Source organism: Astatotilapia calliptera, chromosome 6 (assembly GCF_900246225.1).
Source record: "Astatotilapia calliptera chromosome 6, fAstCal1.2, whole genome shotgun sequence".
Lineage (NCBI taxonomy): Eukaryota > Metazoa > Chordata > Actinopteri > Cichliformes > Cichlidae > Astatotilapia > Astatotilapia calliptera.
Genome location: NC_039307.1, coordinates 1,732,873 through 1,750,064, shown reverse-complemented (window position 1 = coordinate 1,750,064; position 17,192 = coordinate 1,732,873). Strand labels below are relative to the sequence as shown.

Here is a 17,192-nt window from a genome sequence, read left to right as displayed (position 1 = left end):
GACGTCGTTCCTGTTTGGTTTAAACCAGGAATATCCAGGAATTGTTTGACATCCAGGGCCACTTACAGCCCACGCTGATCTTAAGTGAGCGAGACGAGTGAAGCTAACTACACATTTAATCCCTGAGATATTTTAACATGACAGAAGAAGAAGAAGTGCCAGTACAGGAGAACATCTCAGCGTTTCTACAAGATTAATGCGTAAAATTACAGGAATATTCTCACCGCTCGTACTGCCAGATATGATTGAAGGAAACAGTAAAAAACAGGAACGTTTATGTTACTGAATTATTTATCTGTTACTATCTATTCAGAAACTACACTTAAACGCCCCAAAATTTGTGCCCTCGTTCACATTTTCCAAACCCCTCAGGTGGTCCGGATTGGAGTCTTTGCTGGGTCGCTTCTGGACCCTTGGCCTTATGTTTGACACCCCTGCTTTAGACAGGGGTGACTACTTGACTACAGCTAGCGTTCTCAGAAACCAAACAATCGAGCATCAGCAGCAAAAAACCTTTTCCCTTCTTTTTTTAAAAACGTTGTCCCATTAGTAAAATTTAAAAACCCATCACTGAGTGTACACACGTCCTCTGTATACTAACTTCATTAACATTTTATTGCTGATATGACAGGAAACAGTACAGGTTAGTTGTACAGTGAGCACCGCAGCATCTCTGCAGCAGGAAGTCCATGTGTTGTGCGCTCTCATGTTTTTGTCTGGGTAGGCAGCAGATCTCAATCCTCCTGTTACTACAGCGCACTCACTGATGACGCCCACAGAGATGTGGTTACAGTCGCTCCAAGACAACAACAGTAACAGACTAAACTAATTAAATAATATGATATATTATAAAGTTTACTTAACAGGGGTTGAAAACACAAGGGGGAACTAATAAGCAAATGAACATAGGAAACCTAATGAGCTTAAACATACTATAAACATCGAAATGAACTAAAACTGAAAACACTGGGTCATAAGACCCAGGATCGTGACACATTATGTGTCTGATCTTTAAAAACCTACAACTCTCTCCATGGATGTTACAGGTTCACAGTGTAGCAGCTGCTCTTTGGATCTTAAAGACACAGATACTAAAAACAAAGGCCATGTTTAGTGCTCGCTGTCAGGTCCGCAGCATTAAACATGACCTTTGTAACGCTGGACGTCTGTGGGAGGTCCGTTACACAGCTGTATCCTGTGTTACATTCTCCTGTCCGGAGGGTCCTCCAGGATCTTCTCGATCACACTCTGCGTACCGAACCCGAAACCTTTCTGTGAACAAAAGAAAACACAAAATACGACTGATGACAGTGGATCACGTGTTAAAGACGTCACGGCATCTCTCTGAAAGAAGAAGAGCACACTGTTAAAAAAAACATCCTAAAACAACGGTAATATTCTGGCAGCTGGGGCGCCAAAATACGACCGTGAAATAACAGAAAATAACTGTCCCATAAAAATACGGTTAGTTTCAGTAATGAAAATAGAGTTCGTTGCGCTAATTTGACAGGATTCTGCCTTTTCCAAGTGCTTTTAGACATTAAATTAGGAACATTTTTACGCGATCAAACAATGAAATTACCTATAAACAAGGTCACTGAATGTGGAAATATGAATCATAATACGTAAATGTACAGAAATATACAGTTAACAGTTGGTTTGAATAACAATTGATTGCATGCCCTGGGACAGACTGACAGAGGCGAGGCTGCCATATCGCACCATCGGCCATCACTAGTAGGCGGTAGGTGAAGAGTCTTAACCACGGACACAACGACGGAGAGTGTCCGAGCCGGGGCGCGAACCGGCAATCTTCTGATCACAAGGCGACCTGCCAACTCTTGAGCCACGAACGGCCTAACTAGCAGCGATAATAATACTTATGTGATGTAACACAAGCTTATAGGGATCATGTTATATACTTGTCCATAGCATTACATTTGAATTCAACAGTTCAATCTTTCAAATAACGGACAGATATTTGTGAGATCATTATACCTTTGTGAATGTATTTTAACAATCTAAATATGCATATGCACAGACAGATACATTTAATAATCATGACAATTATGTTGTATTACATTACAGTGATTTAACGTTAATTTACATTCAAAATGTGAAGTCAAAGTCTATTTACGTAACTTTAATGATATTCTAGAAGAACAGAACATTACTGTGAAATGCAGTAAAATACCTTCATATTAGGGTTTTTTTCCTACGGTCGCAGCCATACCCGCGACCTTGTTGTTGTTAGTTCACATTCATTGGCCGATGCTTAGCGCCATGTTATTTATATTACTTGCAATTCCTACCTCTACATTTCTTTTTCAAAATATACAATTAGCACAGCGTGTCCGTGCAATGTTTTACATTGTGGCATGCAGAGAAATCTTAACAACGAAGCTCACAGAGAGAGATTGAGCTTGTTATTTAACCCCAAGCTGGTAGGGAGAGCTCTTTATTAAAAAAACTTGCTGGTGCTACAATATGCCTCAAGGCTCAACAACAGCACAACAGAAGTCACTCATGGTACAGCACTCTCTCTACGAAACAACAACTGTCAGTGACGCTGCACCACGGCGTAAACACAACATTCAAGATAACAGTTAAAAGTAACGTAACCATAAACAATAAAACGAGAACATCTATACAGCAGCACATGTCCCAAGGCATGATGGGAGACATTTCTGGACGCATTTTTACGATCTAAATATGCATATGTACAACAAAATATATTTAACAAACAAGTAAATTGTGTTTTATTACATTTACAGTGATGTTATGTTATTTTACATTTGACGTGTCAGATCACAGTCTACTTATGTAAATGTAATGATATTCTAGAAAAACAGTACACATCTGTAAACTACACAGAAAAATACTTTGACATTACTATTTTTTGGAACAGTGCAGCTCTGCAGATGCAACAACACTGAACATCTCACTGAGGTTTAGTGGAGCTCTTTCTACAGATCCAGACTGAAAACAACGGACACAAGAGATGCTGACTGTGACTCCTAATGTCTCTCAATGTGGAAGACACTTCATTAAGTTCATATTAACAACCAGCTGCAGCTGATGCCTGCAGGCTGCTGACCACAGCGTGTGATGGTATTTGTTGTAATATCTGGATAAAAGCTAGAAATGATCAAACCTTCAAAGGATTTTGAAATCTGACTTCCTGGTTTTGCTTTCAGTGACACAGACTGAGAATCTGTCAGCTCATCGTGTCTCATAGTGAGAAAGTTCATTCATCACAGGTGAAGGTAACCCCACAGGAAACTAACCCCACAGGAAACTAACCCTAACCCACACTCTTACTTTTACGCTCAAACTGACCTTTGATTTGCTCACGATATTTCCACACAGCACAGCCGAGAAGAACGGCCAACCCACTCAGTACAGCAACACCAACGATCCAGAGTATCCAGTTCTTTGGAGGCGTAGTTGGTTTTGGACCTGGAACAGACGAAAAGGGGACAACAAGTAGTTTCACTAAAATCAGTGATGTTTATTTCAATGATGAAATTCATGTGAAATATTAGAACTAAAAACATAATTAGGAAATCCAAGTACATCACGAAAAATAGACACTGTGAATTAAGAAAGGCGCTCGTCTCTGCCAGAGCAATATAAAAATTGTCCATGTCTGCAGTAATAAATGCTGATGTTTCCATACTGATATATGGAAACGAGCCCTCGCTGAAAACTCACCAGCGGTGCTGTGATCAGCTGACGTTTGTGTCGGTGTTGCAGAATAACTGGACGGTTCTGGGGAAACCGGAGGAGTTCATTTAGAGCAAACTCAAATATCTCAGATCAAACAATAACCTCAGCAGCTGAAACAGTCAGCGAGCTGAGGTGTGACGGTGGTGGGAAATCACACTCTGAACAATAATGTGCACAAATGAATGTGTGAAACAAGAATCTGTTAAACAGCCGCCCGCCTCATGAGCTCACGTGTGTAATTAAATTGATTTTGGCCGTGTTTAAATTTTGCTGTGTGCATGATATAATATTATCACTCATGACAGTATTAAAGTAAAAGCTTATAAAGTTTATATGAAACTCCATTTCCCATCAGCCTCTGACTGTCACAGAGTCACTGTCACATCTGATAATGAGTTAATGATGCTGATGCTTTTATTGTGAAGGATGCTGAAAGGGTTGTTAATGTGACTTCATGATGTGACGTTTCTATAATAAGAAGAAATAATGGTAAATAATGTGATGCTAACTAAAGTGAGTATGTCCCCAGTGTGTTTGTGTTGCGTGACTATTTTACTACTGACCCACAACAGTCACAATAAATTTTTGAGTTTTCACGATCCCCTCGGTCTCATTGAAGAGCTGCCTCTGATAAAGTCCGCTGTCATTAGCAGTGAGGGACCGAATGATGAGTGAGCCGGTCTGTTCATCCAGCTGGTGCTTGTCTGTTGCATTTTTTCTCCATTCTCCAGCATCATAGTCGATTAAGACGGTAGTGGTTCCCCCTTGAACATGAGACCAGATGATCTCATATTCACCGATCAGCTGAGTATCTGGAGTGTCGAGTTTCAGGGTCTCCCCAAAGCTCCCAGTCAGTGATTCATCAGATCGAACAGCTGCCCCTGAGAGAGACAGAGCAGGGCAACGGGAATCAAACCTTTGTTCTTTTGTCCTTATTTGATCTGAATTGTTTTAGAAGCAACACGTTTCACTTTTCACGTTGTCACATTTTTCCTGCCATTAAAGAGCAATTCATCCATGCTAATGCTAGAAGGGGAGCGATAACTGTGATATCTCAGCTGTGATATTTGAAACCATATTACTGTGAGCTTTAAGTAGAATCTTTGGCAGGCCGGGTCTCCATCAGGCCAACATGTCTCTGCCTGCAGTTGAGTTTGATGAAAATCATTTGTAAATTATTTTTGTCTGTTAAAGACTCATTAAAGTTTACCTAGTTTCACCAACAGACATCAGGCATTTATAATTATATACTGATATGAGAAGCAATGATACAATAAGTAATAAAAACAGATCACACATCTTCTACATGAAGCTTTCTTTCATCTCATCCAGAAACTGATGGTTTTTAAAGAAAAAGAACAGACACACACACACACACACACACACACACACACACACGTGAGGTTGCATCATTATAAACACATCCTTTAAAGTTCAGCCTGCTGAGGCTTCGACACCAAACATGCAGGCATGGTGAGCACGCTGGAGGAGATAACTCCAGGTAGTGTGGGAGCTTGTTCTGTGAGAACATCTCCACCTCCATCAAGGTCACAAACACCAGAACAGCAGCGTACTGCACCGGTGTCCAGAGCTCCCACGGAAATTTAAGTCAGCACATCCTGGCTCCACAGACGTGCTAAGGGCCAGTGGCGGTGCTAGCCTGTTTGGCGCTCTGGGCGAACACTCCCTCTGGTGCTTGGATTTACAACATTATGAATGAAATGCCCCTTTGCTGGGAGTAAGGGCGCCCTCCGTTCACGAGGTGCACCTGCTGCTTGCAGCACAGGGAGGAGAGGGCGGGGCGGGGGGGGGGGATTCTCTGACCGGCTGGAGCAGCGTCTAATAACCAACTCGCAAAATAAAACAAAATAAAATCAAACCAACAAACACGAAAACACCAGACATCATGATACAGACTTATAATCTGCACTGATGTTTTTTAGAAATTCTATAAAGTGAGCGCGAGAGCCCTCAGTGCGCCTGCGCGCTGCTGAAGTCAAAGTAAACTTTATTGTCATCTCCGCTACAGACAGTCCAGCATATAGAGAGACGAGACGACGAGGCTGCAGTTACAGCGGTGCAAGGAAACAAACAACAAATATAAGAAGAGTAAGAAAATAAATCTACACTTTAGGACTCGGAGTAAAGGATCAATAACAATTTAAAATTTACAGTTTGATGATTTAAAGTCTCACACAAGCCGTCAAAAAGACATTTCATTCATAATGTTGTAAATCCAAGCCCATCATGTATTCATGATCTGAATCCTGGGTTGTGTGAAATCCCAGAAATGCACCTCAGACAAAGTGAATCTGTGAACTAAGGTGTAGGTGTGTTAGGTTATGTTGTGCTGATCCTTGTGTTGGGGGATTTGTGTTCATACTGGAGTGAAAAATTAAAACCAATGGAAGATGGACACAAAAAGTTCAAAGCCATCAGGTGCTCAGTTTAGAAAAAATAGAAAAGAAGAGGAAGAGAAACGAGAGTGTGTTTGTGTGTTTCTCTGGTGAAATTCAGTGTGGTTCCGACAACAGTTTTATGTTCATGTACAATCCTTAATATGGTGTGTGTGTGTGTGTGTGTGTGTGTGTGTGTGTGTGGGGGGGGGGGGGGGGGGGGGGGGGGGGGGTGCAGAGAGTGTTCGCCCGGGGCGCCAAACAGGCTAGGACCGCTACTGGGTGCCTAAGCCATTCCCAATATGCGCTGGCGTGATGTCGGCAGCATGAGGGCGGGCACCATTTTTTTCCCCCGATGCCCGTGATGCCGCCCTGGGCAACATGTCGCCCGTATCAAAAACCGCTACTGCTAAGGGCAGGTAGAGAGAAGGACTCAGAACACCGAAGCCCAAGCAGGGTACCGGGCGGCACGACCCAGCCGCAACGGCCCAGCCCCAAACGAGCGAGACAGCAGACCCCAAACGGCACCCACCCGATCCCCACACTCCCTGACCCTCACCAGTTTTTCAAGTATCTTTATAACTGTGATATTGTACCTACATTTTTACCAATCCGGTTCTTTTTGGCCTCTTAAAATATGGGTACAGAACTACTGTAACATTCCTCTGGGCCAAATCTGTCTTAGAGAGACATTTATAATGTCAGCGACAATTTTAACTGGAGTTTTAACTAAATAAAGTCAAAAGCTGATAGCGGCTTCACTCGTGCGCGATTCACTTGCCGTTTGGACGCACAGGTGTGAACGTCTCCTGCCGTGACAGCAGCTGGGGGAGGACTATCCTCCACCCGTGAGCGCTTTGGCACGGGTGAGGTGCACCGTGCCAAAGCACCGCTGCCTGTTGAGAGTAAGAGCGATCCGCGCTTTCACGTCAAAAAGTCGACATAAGTCTCCAATAACACCGGAAAAGTCGCCAGATTTGTCGCTAGTCGCTTTTTAGAAAAAAGAAGTCGCTAAGAGGGTCTGAAAACTGGCTAAATAGCGACAAAGTCGCTAAGTTGGCAACACTGCTGACTGGATCTCATTCACCGGTCACCGGCACTCCCGCCCCTCCAGGAGCGACACACACCTTGCTGTCATCTGCACTAATATCCAAAATGTAATAACCTCTACGTCACCTGTTTGCTGTGCGAAAGTTTGACAAACACAGATTTGTATTTAAAAAGGCAAACGATGATGAAAAAGGAGAATTACTCACACAGAGGGACAAACACGAGGAAGAAGAAGCGGCGGTGCATTGAAGGAGAGCAGCTCATTCCGCAGCAGCAGCAGCAGAATGCGAGTGTGTGAGACCTGCGGCTATTTATAAACAAGACCCGCCCTCAGACCCGCCCACAGAAGTACCGCTCGCTTTTGACTCGACCACGCCTTCAAGACATGTGAGGACCAGAGGAAAAGTTTACACACTTTCAGTTAACAAGTGATTGAATCTGAATGCAGTTTAATGATAATAATGCCGGTGACACGTTTGTTCACCACATTGTGGGACTATCAGGACTATCTGTGAAGGTCAACCATACTGCACTACAGAGGAAAATAAAAGAGAAACTCTCAGCCGGCAGACAGTTGTTATGACCCAGTGATGTGTTTGTTGGTGTTGTGCCTCCCACCGGAGGATGGCTGGCGGTATTTTCCCTTTTTTCTCTCCTAGGAGGTGGACACCTGGGCGTGGCTGCTAGGTATCTGGGTGGAGTCTCTACATATCTTCGGACTGGATAATTGATGGACCACCTCCAGTACTTAACGTCCGGATGACAGTCACCTGGGAGTGCTTTTTGGAACCCCGTTGACTCGGTCACGGAGTTGTGTGTTGTGTCATTGTAGTGCAGGCTGGAGTATTCACGTGTACCTCTAGCCTTGCCATGTAAATAATTGTAAATAAGTTAACAAGTGGCGGTCACCTTTTGTTCCTTTGCTGTATAACTTTCACTGTCGCAGCCTAGTAGCCGTGAGAAGCCGTTTTCTTTTGTGTGGATGGTGGCATCGATTACATGTATTAACCTGTCTCACAGTATTGTGTGAGCTCACTGTGTGAATGATCAGAGTCAGCAACAGTCAGTTTACTGTCCACACATTCACAATTAGTGGCTATAAAACACAAATGAATCTAAACATGCTGAAGCGGTTTGAAGTTTTCAGTTTGTGGCTGTAATTTGTCCTGATGTTCTCCAGCCTGCAGCTCTCACACTGCTGAAGCACAGAGACGCATGTCCGACTGATCCGGTCAAGACTGGTGTATACTCAGAGGATTTCCTCTCACTTAGATCCAGGCCTCAGTGTCCGCGGGACGTTTACAGCCCTGATTCTAGAAACACTTTTAATCATTAATGATGAGGCCTCGTTTAAACCTCGCCTGTTTAAACGCTACAGGTCTGACACTTTAGTTTGTGGGCAGATCAAAGTGAAATTAATCGAACTGGTTTTATATTCTCAGTGACCAACAGCTGATTGATGATGTGAGACAGGACAGAAGCAGCAGGAGGAGCTCTGAGGTGTTCAGAGACAGACTGTCTGCTCACATCCAGATAATCAGGCGGCGTTTCATCACACAGATGGACATTGACTCAAAACATACGGCCAAAGCGACCCAGGAGTTTATTAAAGCAAAGGAGAGGAATATTCTTGATGCAGAGTCACCTGATCGTATCACAGTTGAGCATTTCACTTGTTGAAGACTAAACTTTGGACAGAGTCCCACAAACAAACAGCGACTGAGAGCTGCTGCAGTACAGATCCAACATGAGAAAAAGTGCACACTCTGAAACACAAAGCTGTTTTAAGAAACAGAGGAAGAGCGCAGCGGAGCAGCACTCATGTATGAATTTGCTTTCTTGGAGGAGGAAGCACTTTCTCTCTGCACTGACTGTTGTGTGTCTGTGAGCAGCTGCAGGAACAAAGACGATGGAGCCAGTTTGAAGTCTGACTGTAGGGTTAGGGTTTGCTCCACCCGACTGAAATATTATACTTCATACTTTATGTAATTTATGTATACTTTATTGAGCCTCGTCAGTAAATTCACTCAGTGAAGCAGTGGGCAGCCATTGGGGGGGGAGCAGTGTGTAGGGACGGTACCTTGCTCAGGGGTACCTCAGGGTAGCCGTTCAGTGCATTCGTACCCCCAACCTTCCGATCATGGGGCCGCCACTCTACGCACTGAGCTATCCCTGCAGCGACAGTGTAAAAAGTCCAAAATCTAAGCACGCACTCAAAGTATCAGTCACACAGTTATTTGTTTTTTTAACTTGAATATGAAACATTATTTTAATACAGATTAACGTTGCTGCTTTAACTGCACTCTGCCTGGTGTAAAAATCCCCTGAGTGGAGGCACCGTCTCAGTGACTCATCCTCCGAGCAGCAGCAGCTCTGGGACAGTTTGCAGATGTAATATTAGACTTGCATGTTTGCACTGTAATATAACAGCGAGCACAAAGTCCTGCTGCAGTTAATTCAAGCTTCCTAGAAAATACAAATGAGACAAATCCTGATCTGATTTCCAAACATGGTTAAAAGTTTGAATAAGATAAACTAAAAAAAGCAGTAATTACTGAAATAAAATGTTAATGTAAGTAGTAAATACATCCCAGTACTGCAGTTTATGATTTCAGTAGTTTCAATAGACAGTGAAAATTTCAAAATAAAAGTGAGAAAGGAAACAAAACGCAGAAGCACGTTTCAGAAATGCTGTGGACGAAGTTAAAGGTGTCCTCAGAGCGCACCACAATCATGTGACACAATGACATGCTTGGTCTGTCCAATATCACCCAGGCGTGTACGTGAACTGAAACCAGAGCTGACTGAAGATGAAAGTTTCCTGTTTCATAATGTTGTTCGTCGACTTGAATTCCAGTCTGTGGTTTTCTTTTGTGCCGGCACGCTCTCTGTTTGACAGATGAGCTGATAGAGTAAACAGTTTTATTTCAATATGTTCACTTTCTATCAGGAAACGATGTCTGTGCTTCCATTAGCCCAGCTTCAGGCCTCGAGGCCCGGTGTCCTGCAGGTTTTTCTCACCCTGGGTCAACACACCTGAATCACATGATTAGTTCATTATCAGGCCTCTGGAGAACTTCAAGACATGTCGAGGAGGTCATTTATCCATTTAAATCAGCTGTGTTGGATCAAGGACACATCTAAACCTGCAGGACACCGGCCCTCGAGGCCTGGAGCTCCCCAAACCTGCTTCAGGCTGTGTGGCTCTGACCTTGCAGTAACAGCAGCTCGTGGTCCTTTTTTAACAGAAAACATGAAGTTGCTGTCTGTCATATAGAATAGAATAGCTCTTTATAGTCACTGTTACAAGAACAATGAAAGGCAGTTTGGCATCTCTCCATGTTGGATGTTGGTTGCATTAAAATATAAATACAAATACGTTATAAATAAGGTGTAATGTCCATGAGTTTTGGCAGCGCACTTATCCTCCAATCAGGGTGGAGGAAGGGCATGTTTGACAGCCTGTGGGTAAAAACTTCTATTGAGTCTGTTTGTCTTCGACCTGATGGACCTGCAGGTTTTATAATGGTGTTACTGGTGTGGATTAAGGAACAGTCATGGGTGAAAAGTGAGTATAAGAGGACTGAGCTGTTCAAAACATTTGGTAATTATGGGTATTATGGACGATAGTCATTCAAGCAGCTCACTTTGGCACTGGAACGATGGTGGCTGACTTAAAGAAGGATGGTTCTACAGACTGTAGCAGTGAAAACCTCTGCTGGTTGGTCTGCACATGCTTTAAGCACTCTACCGGCTACATCGCCAGGTCCAGCTGCTTTCCTCGCGTTGACTCTGCACAGTGTGGCTCCAACCTGATGCTGCTCCAGCTGGATGGGGTCGTCGTCCCTCTTTGTAACGGCAGGATGGGTGTCCCTGTTTTCTTGGTCAAAGCAGGTAAAGAAATGGTTTAGGGTGTCAGATGATGTCTGGGAGGTTTGTGTGCGACTGTTTTGTAGCCAGTGAGTGTGTTGATCCCCTGCCACATGTTTCTGGAGTTGTTTGTGTTAGAGTGTTCCTCGATACGCTGTTTATATTTGCACTTGGCATGTTTTATGCCTTTAAGCAGAGATTGGTGTGCCTCTTTGCAGACTTGTTGGTCTCCTGATTTCAAGGCGCTGTCACGTGCTCTTAGTAGGGCTCTCACCTCACTGTTGAGCCATGGCTTCTGGTTTGGGACATAAAAACCAAATAGAAAACACAGCCAGCAGCCACAAACCTGACTCCAAACTCCTGGAGATTTTCTCTCCACTCACTCACCTACTGCTAAACTGAGCCACTGAGAGAATCTAGCTGCTGCTTATCAACCTGAGAAGGATTAAAAGGCCAAAACACTGAGAGGTCCAAATTCACGACTGACCTGATTATCCCGTCTGCACTGTGACAGGAACTGTGGAAGTCTGCGGCGTGCATTTAAAGTGCCGTGCAGACAACCAGCTCTCACTGGGAGGTCGGCCACAATCCTCAACTCATTCAACAAGCCACTGTGGAAATATGCACAGTGGGTCACTGAGGCAGGAAACACTCGGGTATCATGGTTTCCTCGGACGAGTGATGCAACACAAAAAAGAAAAACTGTTTCATTACGCAGATGTTAAAGTGCACAAAGTGGTGTTTGATGTTTCTGATGAACAGCCCTTAGTCCCTCTGAGCCTGGAAGAGTTTTCTCAGGGTAAACTAGATTAATACCACCTCATGTGTTTTAACACAAACTAGACCAAACTGTAAAACTCACCATGACGCCATGACATGTGACACCAAAGGGAAAGTGAACCCTAAAGACAAACTCCGTTTCCCAAGAAAATGATCATTTTTGTCATCACAAAGGGAAAATTCACATGTGTGCATTGCTTTAACATGTGATGGGGGGTCAACAGTCACTCACATATATCAGCTAGCTAGTTTTAGCTAGCTGATATATGTGGCCTTTCTGTTTAGTTAGCATGTGCACTGGTTGCAGGTCACCATCCAGACCACAGCTGCACCAAGCTGGGATAGCATTTATGAACAATTTTGACAGACATGCAGATTGAATATATATGAATGAAATTTGGTCCATGGGCCTTGAGTTTGAGGAAGTCGAGTCTGAATCAAAACGCCTAAAGAGGAAGTACTGTCAGTGAGGACATATTTTGCTGTTTCCCTCGCAGGGAGTCCATCCTTTACATGTTTGAGCACGTTCAGCAGTGCGAGAACAGGTTGAAAGGCTGGAGCCGAGGTTCAGGTGAGGCTTCGGGTCACCTGTCAGACAGACGTGCAACTGAAACCTCAGACTACATAATCCAAATTGCAAAGAATCAGAAATACAGATGATAAACTTAGCTCATCAAAACAGGACAAACCAAACGTTAAACCATTTCAAACCTGGGCTGTTACATCTTTGTAAAGTTCATGCTACACACAGATCAGACGAGGGCTGGTTTAAGGTCTAAAGAAAGAAAAACTGCAACATTAAAACCCCAAAGTAAACATCATATATAAAGAATGCAGTCAGAAGTGCGCTCTGAAACAAACCACCCGATGCTCCCACGCCCTTTTATCACATTGTTTTTTGTTTGGAACTCAAAAGGCCGTGACCAGTCACATCCCCGTGTTTCTTAAACCACTCTGTAACTAAGTGTGTGTTTAAACACACCTGGTGACCCTCAGTGACATCAGTCCCTCCTCTCACCCCACCCACCCGTGATAGAAGGCTGCCCCTCATTTTAGAGACAAGAGAAACAAGGTACAGTCTTTCTCCAACGGTGCTGTCGTGAACTTTAACCTTTAACGTGTTAACTGTGGCCTGTACACTCTAAGATGCAGTACTTGATCTTTTTTTCCTTTACGTGTTTTAAAAAGCAGAGTCGCCTGGAAACTCCTCATTTCCCCCTCTGCCTGCTCAGCCCTGATCCTCTGGGAGTCTGGTGAGCAATTACCCTCCACGGAGTTTCCATTTCTCACTTTGTGAAAACTTTCTTCTTCCTCTCTGGTATGAAGTGTGTGTGTGTGTGTGTGTGTGTGTGTGTGTGTGTGTGTGTGTGTGTGTGTGTGTGTGTGTGTGTGTGTGTGTGTGTGTGTGTGTGAATGTGTGAATGTGTGGGTGGATGACTGGATGTGTAAAGTGCTTTTGGGTCCTTAAGGACTAGTAAAAGTGCGATACAAATACAGGCCATTCACCATATATATTTGGACACTGACACACATTTTTACCCGTTTACTGAAACATAGTCTGATTATAGTTATATAATGGACATGGACATAACGTGTAGACTCAGCTTTCATTTCAGGGTGTCCACACTAACTGCAGGCTTTAGGAGTGCCAGTGGTGCTGGGACACTAGTGTTTATTGATGATGTGAGACAGGACAGAAGCAGCAGGATGAGCTCTGAGGTGTTCAGAGACAGACTGTCTGCTCACATCCAGATAATCAGGCGGCGTTTCATAACACGGATGGACATTGACTCAAAACATACGGCCAAAGCGACCCAGCCTCAGGGACAGGTTTGTCAAACTGAAACACAAAGCTGTCTTAAACAACAGAGGAAGAGCGCAGCGGAGCAGGACTTATGTATGACTTCGCTTTTTGAAGGAGGAAGCACTTTCTCTCTGCACTGACTGTTGTGTGTCTGTGAGCAGCGGCAGGAACAAAGACGATGGAGCCAGTTTGAAGTCTGACTGTAGGGTTAGGGTTTGCTCCACCCGACTGAAATATTATACTTCATACTTTATGTACTTTATGTACTTTATGTATACTTTATTGAGCCTCGTCAGTAAATTCCCTCAGTGAAGCAGTGGGCAGCCATTGGGGGGGAGCAGTGTGTAGGGACGGTACCTTGCTCAGGGGTACCTCAGGGTAGCCGTTCAGTGCATTCGTACCCCCAACCTTCCGATCATGGGGCCACCACTCTACGCACTGAGCTATCCCTGCAGCGACAGTGTAAAAAGTCCAAAATCTAAGCACGCACTCAAAGTATCAGTCACACAGTTATTTGTTTTTTTAACTTGAATATGAAACATTATTTTAATACAGATTAACGTTGCTGCTTTAACTGCACGCTGCCTGGTGTAAAAATCCCCTGAGTGGAGGCACCGTCTCAGTGACTCATCCTCCGAGCAGCATTCACAGAGGCAGTGTAAAAAGTCATGCAGATGTTAAAGTGCACAAACCGGTATTTCATGATTTTGATTTATACCCCTTACTTCATCTTAACCTGGAAGGTTTTTTCAGGCTGAAGCTCAACAGGTCTTAAAATCAGGTTAAAACCACCAAGAAAATGTTCTGGTTTGTCATCATAAAGGGAAAATTCACATGTGTGCACTGCTTTAACATGTGACGGGTGGTCAACAGTCACTCACAGATATCAGCTAGCTAGTTTTAGCTATCAGCTAGCTAGTTTTAGCTATCAGCTAGCTAGTTTTAGCGATCAGCTAGCTGATATGTGTGCTCTTGTGGTGGCCTCTCTGTTTATTTAGCATGTGCACTGGTTGCAGGTCACCATCCAGACCACAGCAACACTAGTCACAGTTTCTGTGGTTTTAAGAAAGAAACTACAAACCCACACATGTACTCAGTTAGTGGCAGGTATCACTCTGACTGAAACAGATGAACCAGTGACGATGAGCCATCAGTCAGATATTCTTTATTCCTCGCCGACTTCTAGAAACCACAAACAAATTTGAGGTTCAAATCATTATGTGATATGTCAGCATTTAGTTAAAGAGAGAGGAAAGAAACTGCTGTGGAAAGTCGACAGGAGACATACATGTAATGAGGCCATTGTTGAGGTTCCTGCTGCAGTAATCACATTACTCCTGTGCAAATATCCTTTTATTAGACGTGATGCCAGTGTTCATTTTTCCTCTGTGTAAACACAGGCGATTAAATCTGAGATAGAAAATATTTATATCTATCTGGCTGTAACATGATGCAACTGTCGTAGCACTGCTGTAACCTGATCTGACTGTTCACACTGCAGCCATGCAGAGAGAGAGCAGAGTTTAGAGGAAAGCTGGTCCCTCACAATCAAAGCAGATATGATGAGCAGAGGCAGGCAGGACTGAACTTTACTGCTTTATTGCTCGAAAATACAAAAAACTAAATGCAAGGAACACAAAAGATGGTAGCTGAATATTGCCTAACCGAATGAGGAACACTGGACACAAAGGAAACCGACATAAACAAGAAACTATGAGGCAGAAATAGAGACAATGAAACTCTCAAAGATACCAAAGAAGAATGAATAACCACCAACAAACTCAAAACCACGACGGGGGGGCCGGTGAGGGGGCAGGAAGTTTATGTAATCACAGTATGACACAGTCCAGCCCTCGGCCATCAGACTGCACGTGGAAACCACTGCAGCTTTGGCACAAACTGGAAAACATACCTAAGTTAACCTGTTAGCAGTCGCTTCCTTTGTTACTGTGAAGTGAAGACTGAATAATGAAAGGAACAATATTAAATGTGCAGACATGCTGGCAGAGGTGCAGCTTTGACTGCTTTACTTATTTTGGTTAAACTGACTAAGAAAGTTTCAGCAGCTGCACACGAGAGAAACAGGCTGCTGTGATGCTGAGTGCTGCAGATGTGGGAACTTTAACCTGTGTCCAAAACAACATAAAACCCACAGAATCTAAATCCTCAGAGATAAACACGACTAACAAACGGATCCGTGTTCTGCTCTCTTGTTATTAGAGCGTGTGGTCTGTTAGCACTCTGTGGCTGTGACTTTACTGCACATCTTCCTGTGTTACTGTGTTTCAGTGAAAATGTTCAGCTGTGGAACAGGATGTGGTCAGCATGCGTTACCATGGTTACCAACATTGAGAACTCTGATTTCAGACCCCTCACACCTTGCATTGACATCTCTTTATACTGCACCGCTCGTGTTGGTTGGGCTGTCTGGCTGATAGCTGTTTCCCGTCATCAGCTGCTCTTTGTTACAAACCATAAATCTTAAAAATCAGCCTCTCCTCCCCTCGTCTGCCAAAACCACCAGTCTTGTAAAGCACCCACACTCCAACCACAGACAAGCCGCTGTTTCCATTGCCGAGTGTGTGTGTGTGTGTGTGTGTGTGTGTGTGTGTGTGTGTGTGTGTGTGTGCGCGCGCAGTGGGGGAGTGCGGTCTCTCACAAACAGTGAGTGCTTTAACCTTCGACCCTTCAGGCCTGTGGATTTATGACTCCTAACTGTTCTGCCAGATTCACAGTGACAAAGTGTAACGAACGAAAATCAACTTTTCTTCTGCAGAATAAATCAATAAAAAGATGACAAACACAAAGCAAACTAAGGCAGTGTTAAGGATATTAAAATAGAAACAATCAAACAGGTCTCAGCCATGTGATCACTGCTTATACAGGAAACAGTCACCAGTCATTGACCCACTTCCTGTCGGTCCTTTTAGCTTGAACAGGGGGGACTGAAGCTCGCTGTGTTTGGTTTTGTGCTGTGTCATCATGACTGAGCAGCTCCTCCCAGCTCCCAAAGAATCTGCACCAACAGGATTCTTGGATCTTTCTCTGACTGTAGACCAGGATCAGTTTATTACAAAACAGGAAAGACCAACTGATCCAGCAGAGCCTCAGCTCACCTGATCCAGAATATAAAGGAGAAAAAGCCAAACTGATCAAACATGCCACACAAGGCTGTTCAATATGTGGTACGACATCTGCACACCGGGCAAGAGCCAAGGCAGCAGAAGCTGGAGGGAAGTCAGCCTTTAACCACACACACACACACACACACACACACGCACACACGCACACACACACGCGCGCACGCGCACGCACACACACACACGCACGCACACACACACACACGCACACACACGCACACACACACGCACACACACACACACGCACACACGCACACACGCGCGCGCGCGCGCGCGCGCGCACACACACACACGCGCGCGCACGCACGCACACACGCACACACACACACACACACGCACACACACACACGCACACACACACACACACACACGCACGCACACACACACACACACACACGCACGCACACACACACACACACACGC

The 17,192-nt window shown here is 44.2% G+C and overlaps 1 protein-coding gene across 1 annotated transcript; it reads right to left on the bottom strand.

Annotated features, from left to right (window-relative positions):
• Positions 1–944: 944 nt before the first annotated feature.
• LOC113023553 (uncharacterized) lies at positions 945–7,464 on the bottom strand. Its single transcript, XM_026169638.1, has 5 exons — positions 7,382–7,464; positions 4,293–4,610; positions 3,715–3,771; positions 3,340–3,459; positions 945–1,272 (listed from the first exon to the last, which is right to left on the bottom strand). The coding sequence occupies exons 1-5, from the start codon at positions 7,437–7,439 to the stop codon at positions 1,181–1,183; spliced, it is 645 nt and encodes a 214-aa protein (XP_026025423.1). The 5' UTR covers positions 7,440–7,464; the 3' UTR covers positions 945–1,180.
• Between the last annotated feature and the right edge of the window lie 9,728 nt (positions 7,465–17,192).

Excerpts from the sequence above, each read along its gene's own strand:
- LOC113023553 (XM_026169638.1), bottom strand. The coding sequence starts at position 7,439 with ATGAGCTGCTCTCCTTCAATGCACCGCCGCTTCTTCTTCCTCGTGTTT. Across the intron at positions 3,772-4,292 it reads ATTTATTGTGACTGTTGTGG|AACCGTCCAGTTATTCTGCA; the intron begins GTCAGTAGTAAA and ends CGGTTTCCCCAG. Across the intron at positions 3,460-3,714 it reads AGCTGATCACAGCACCGCTG|GTCCAAAACCAACTACGCCT; the intron begins GTGAGTTTTCAG and ends CGTCTGTTCCAG.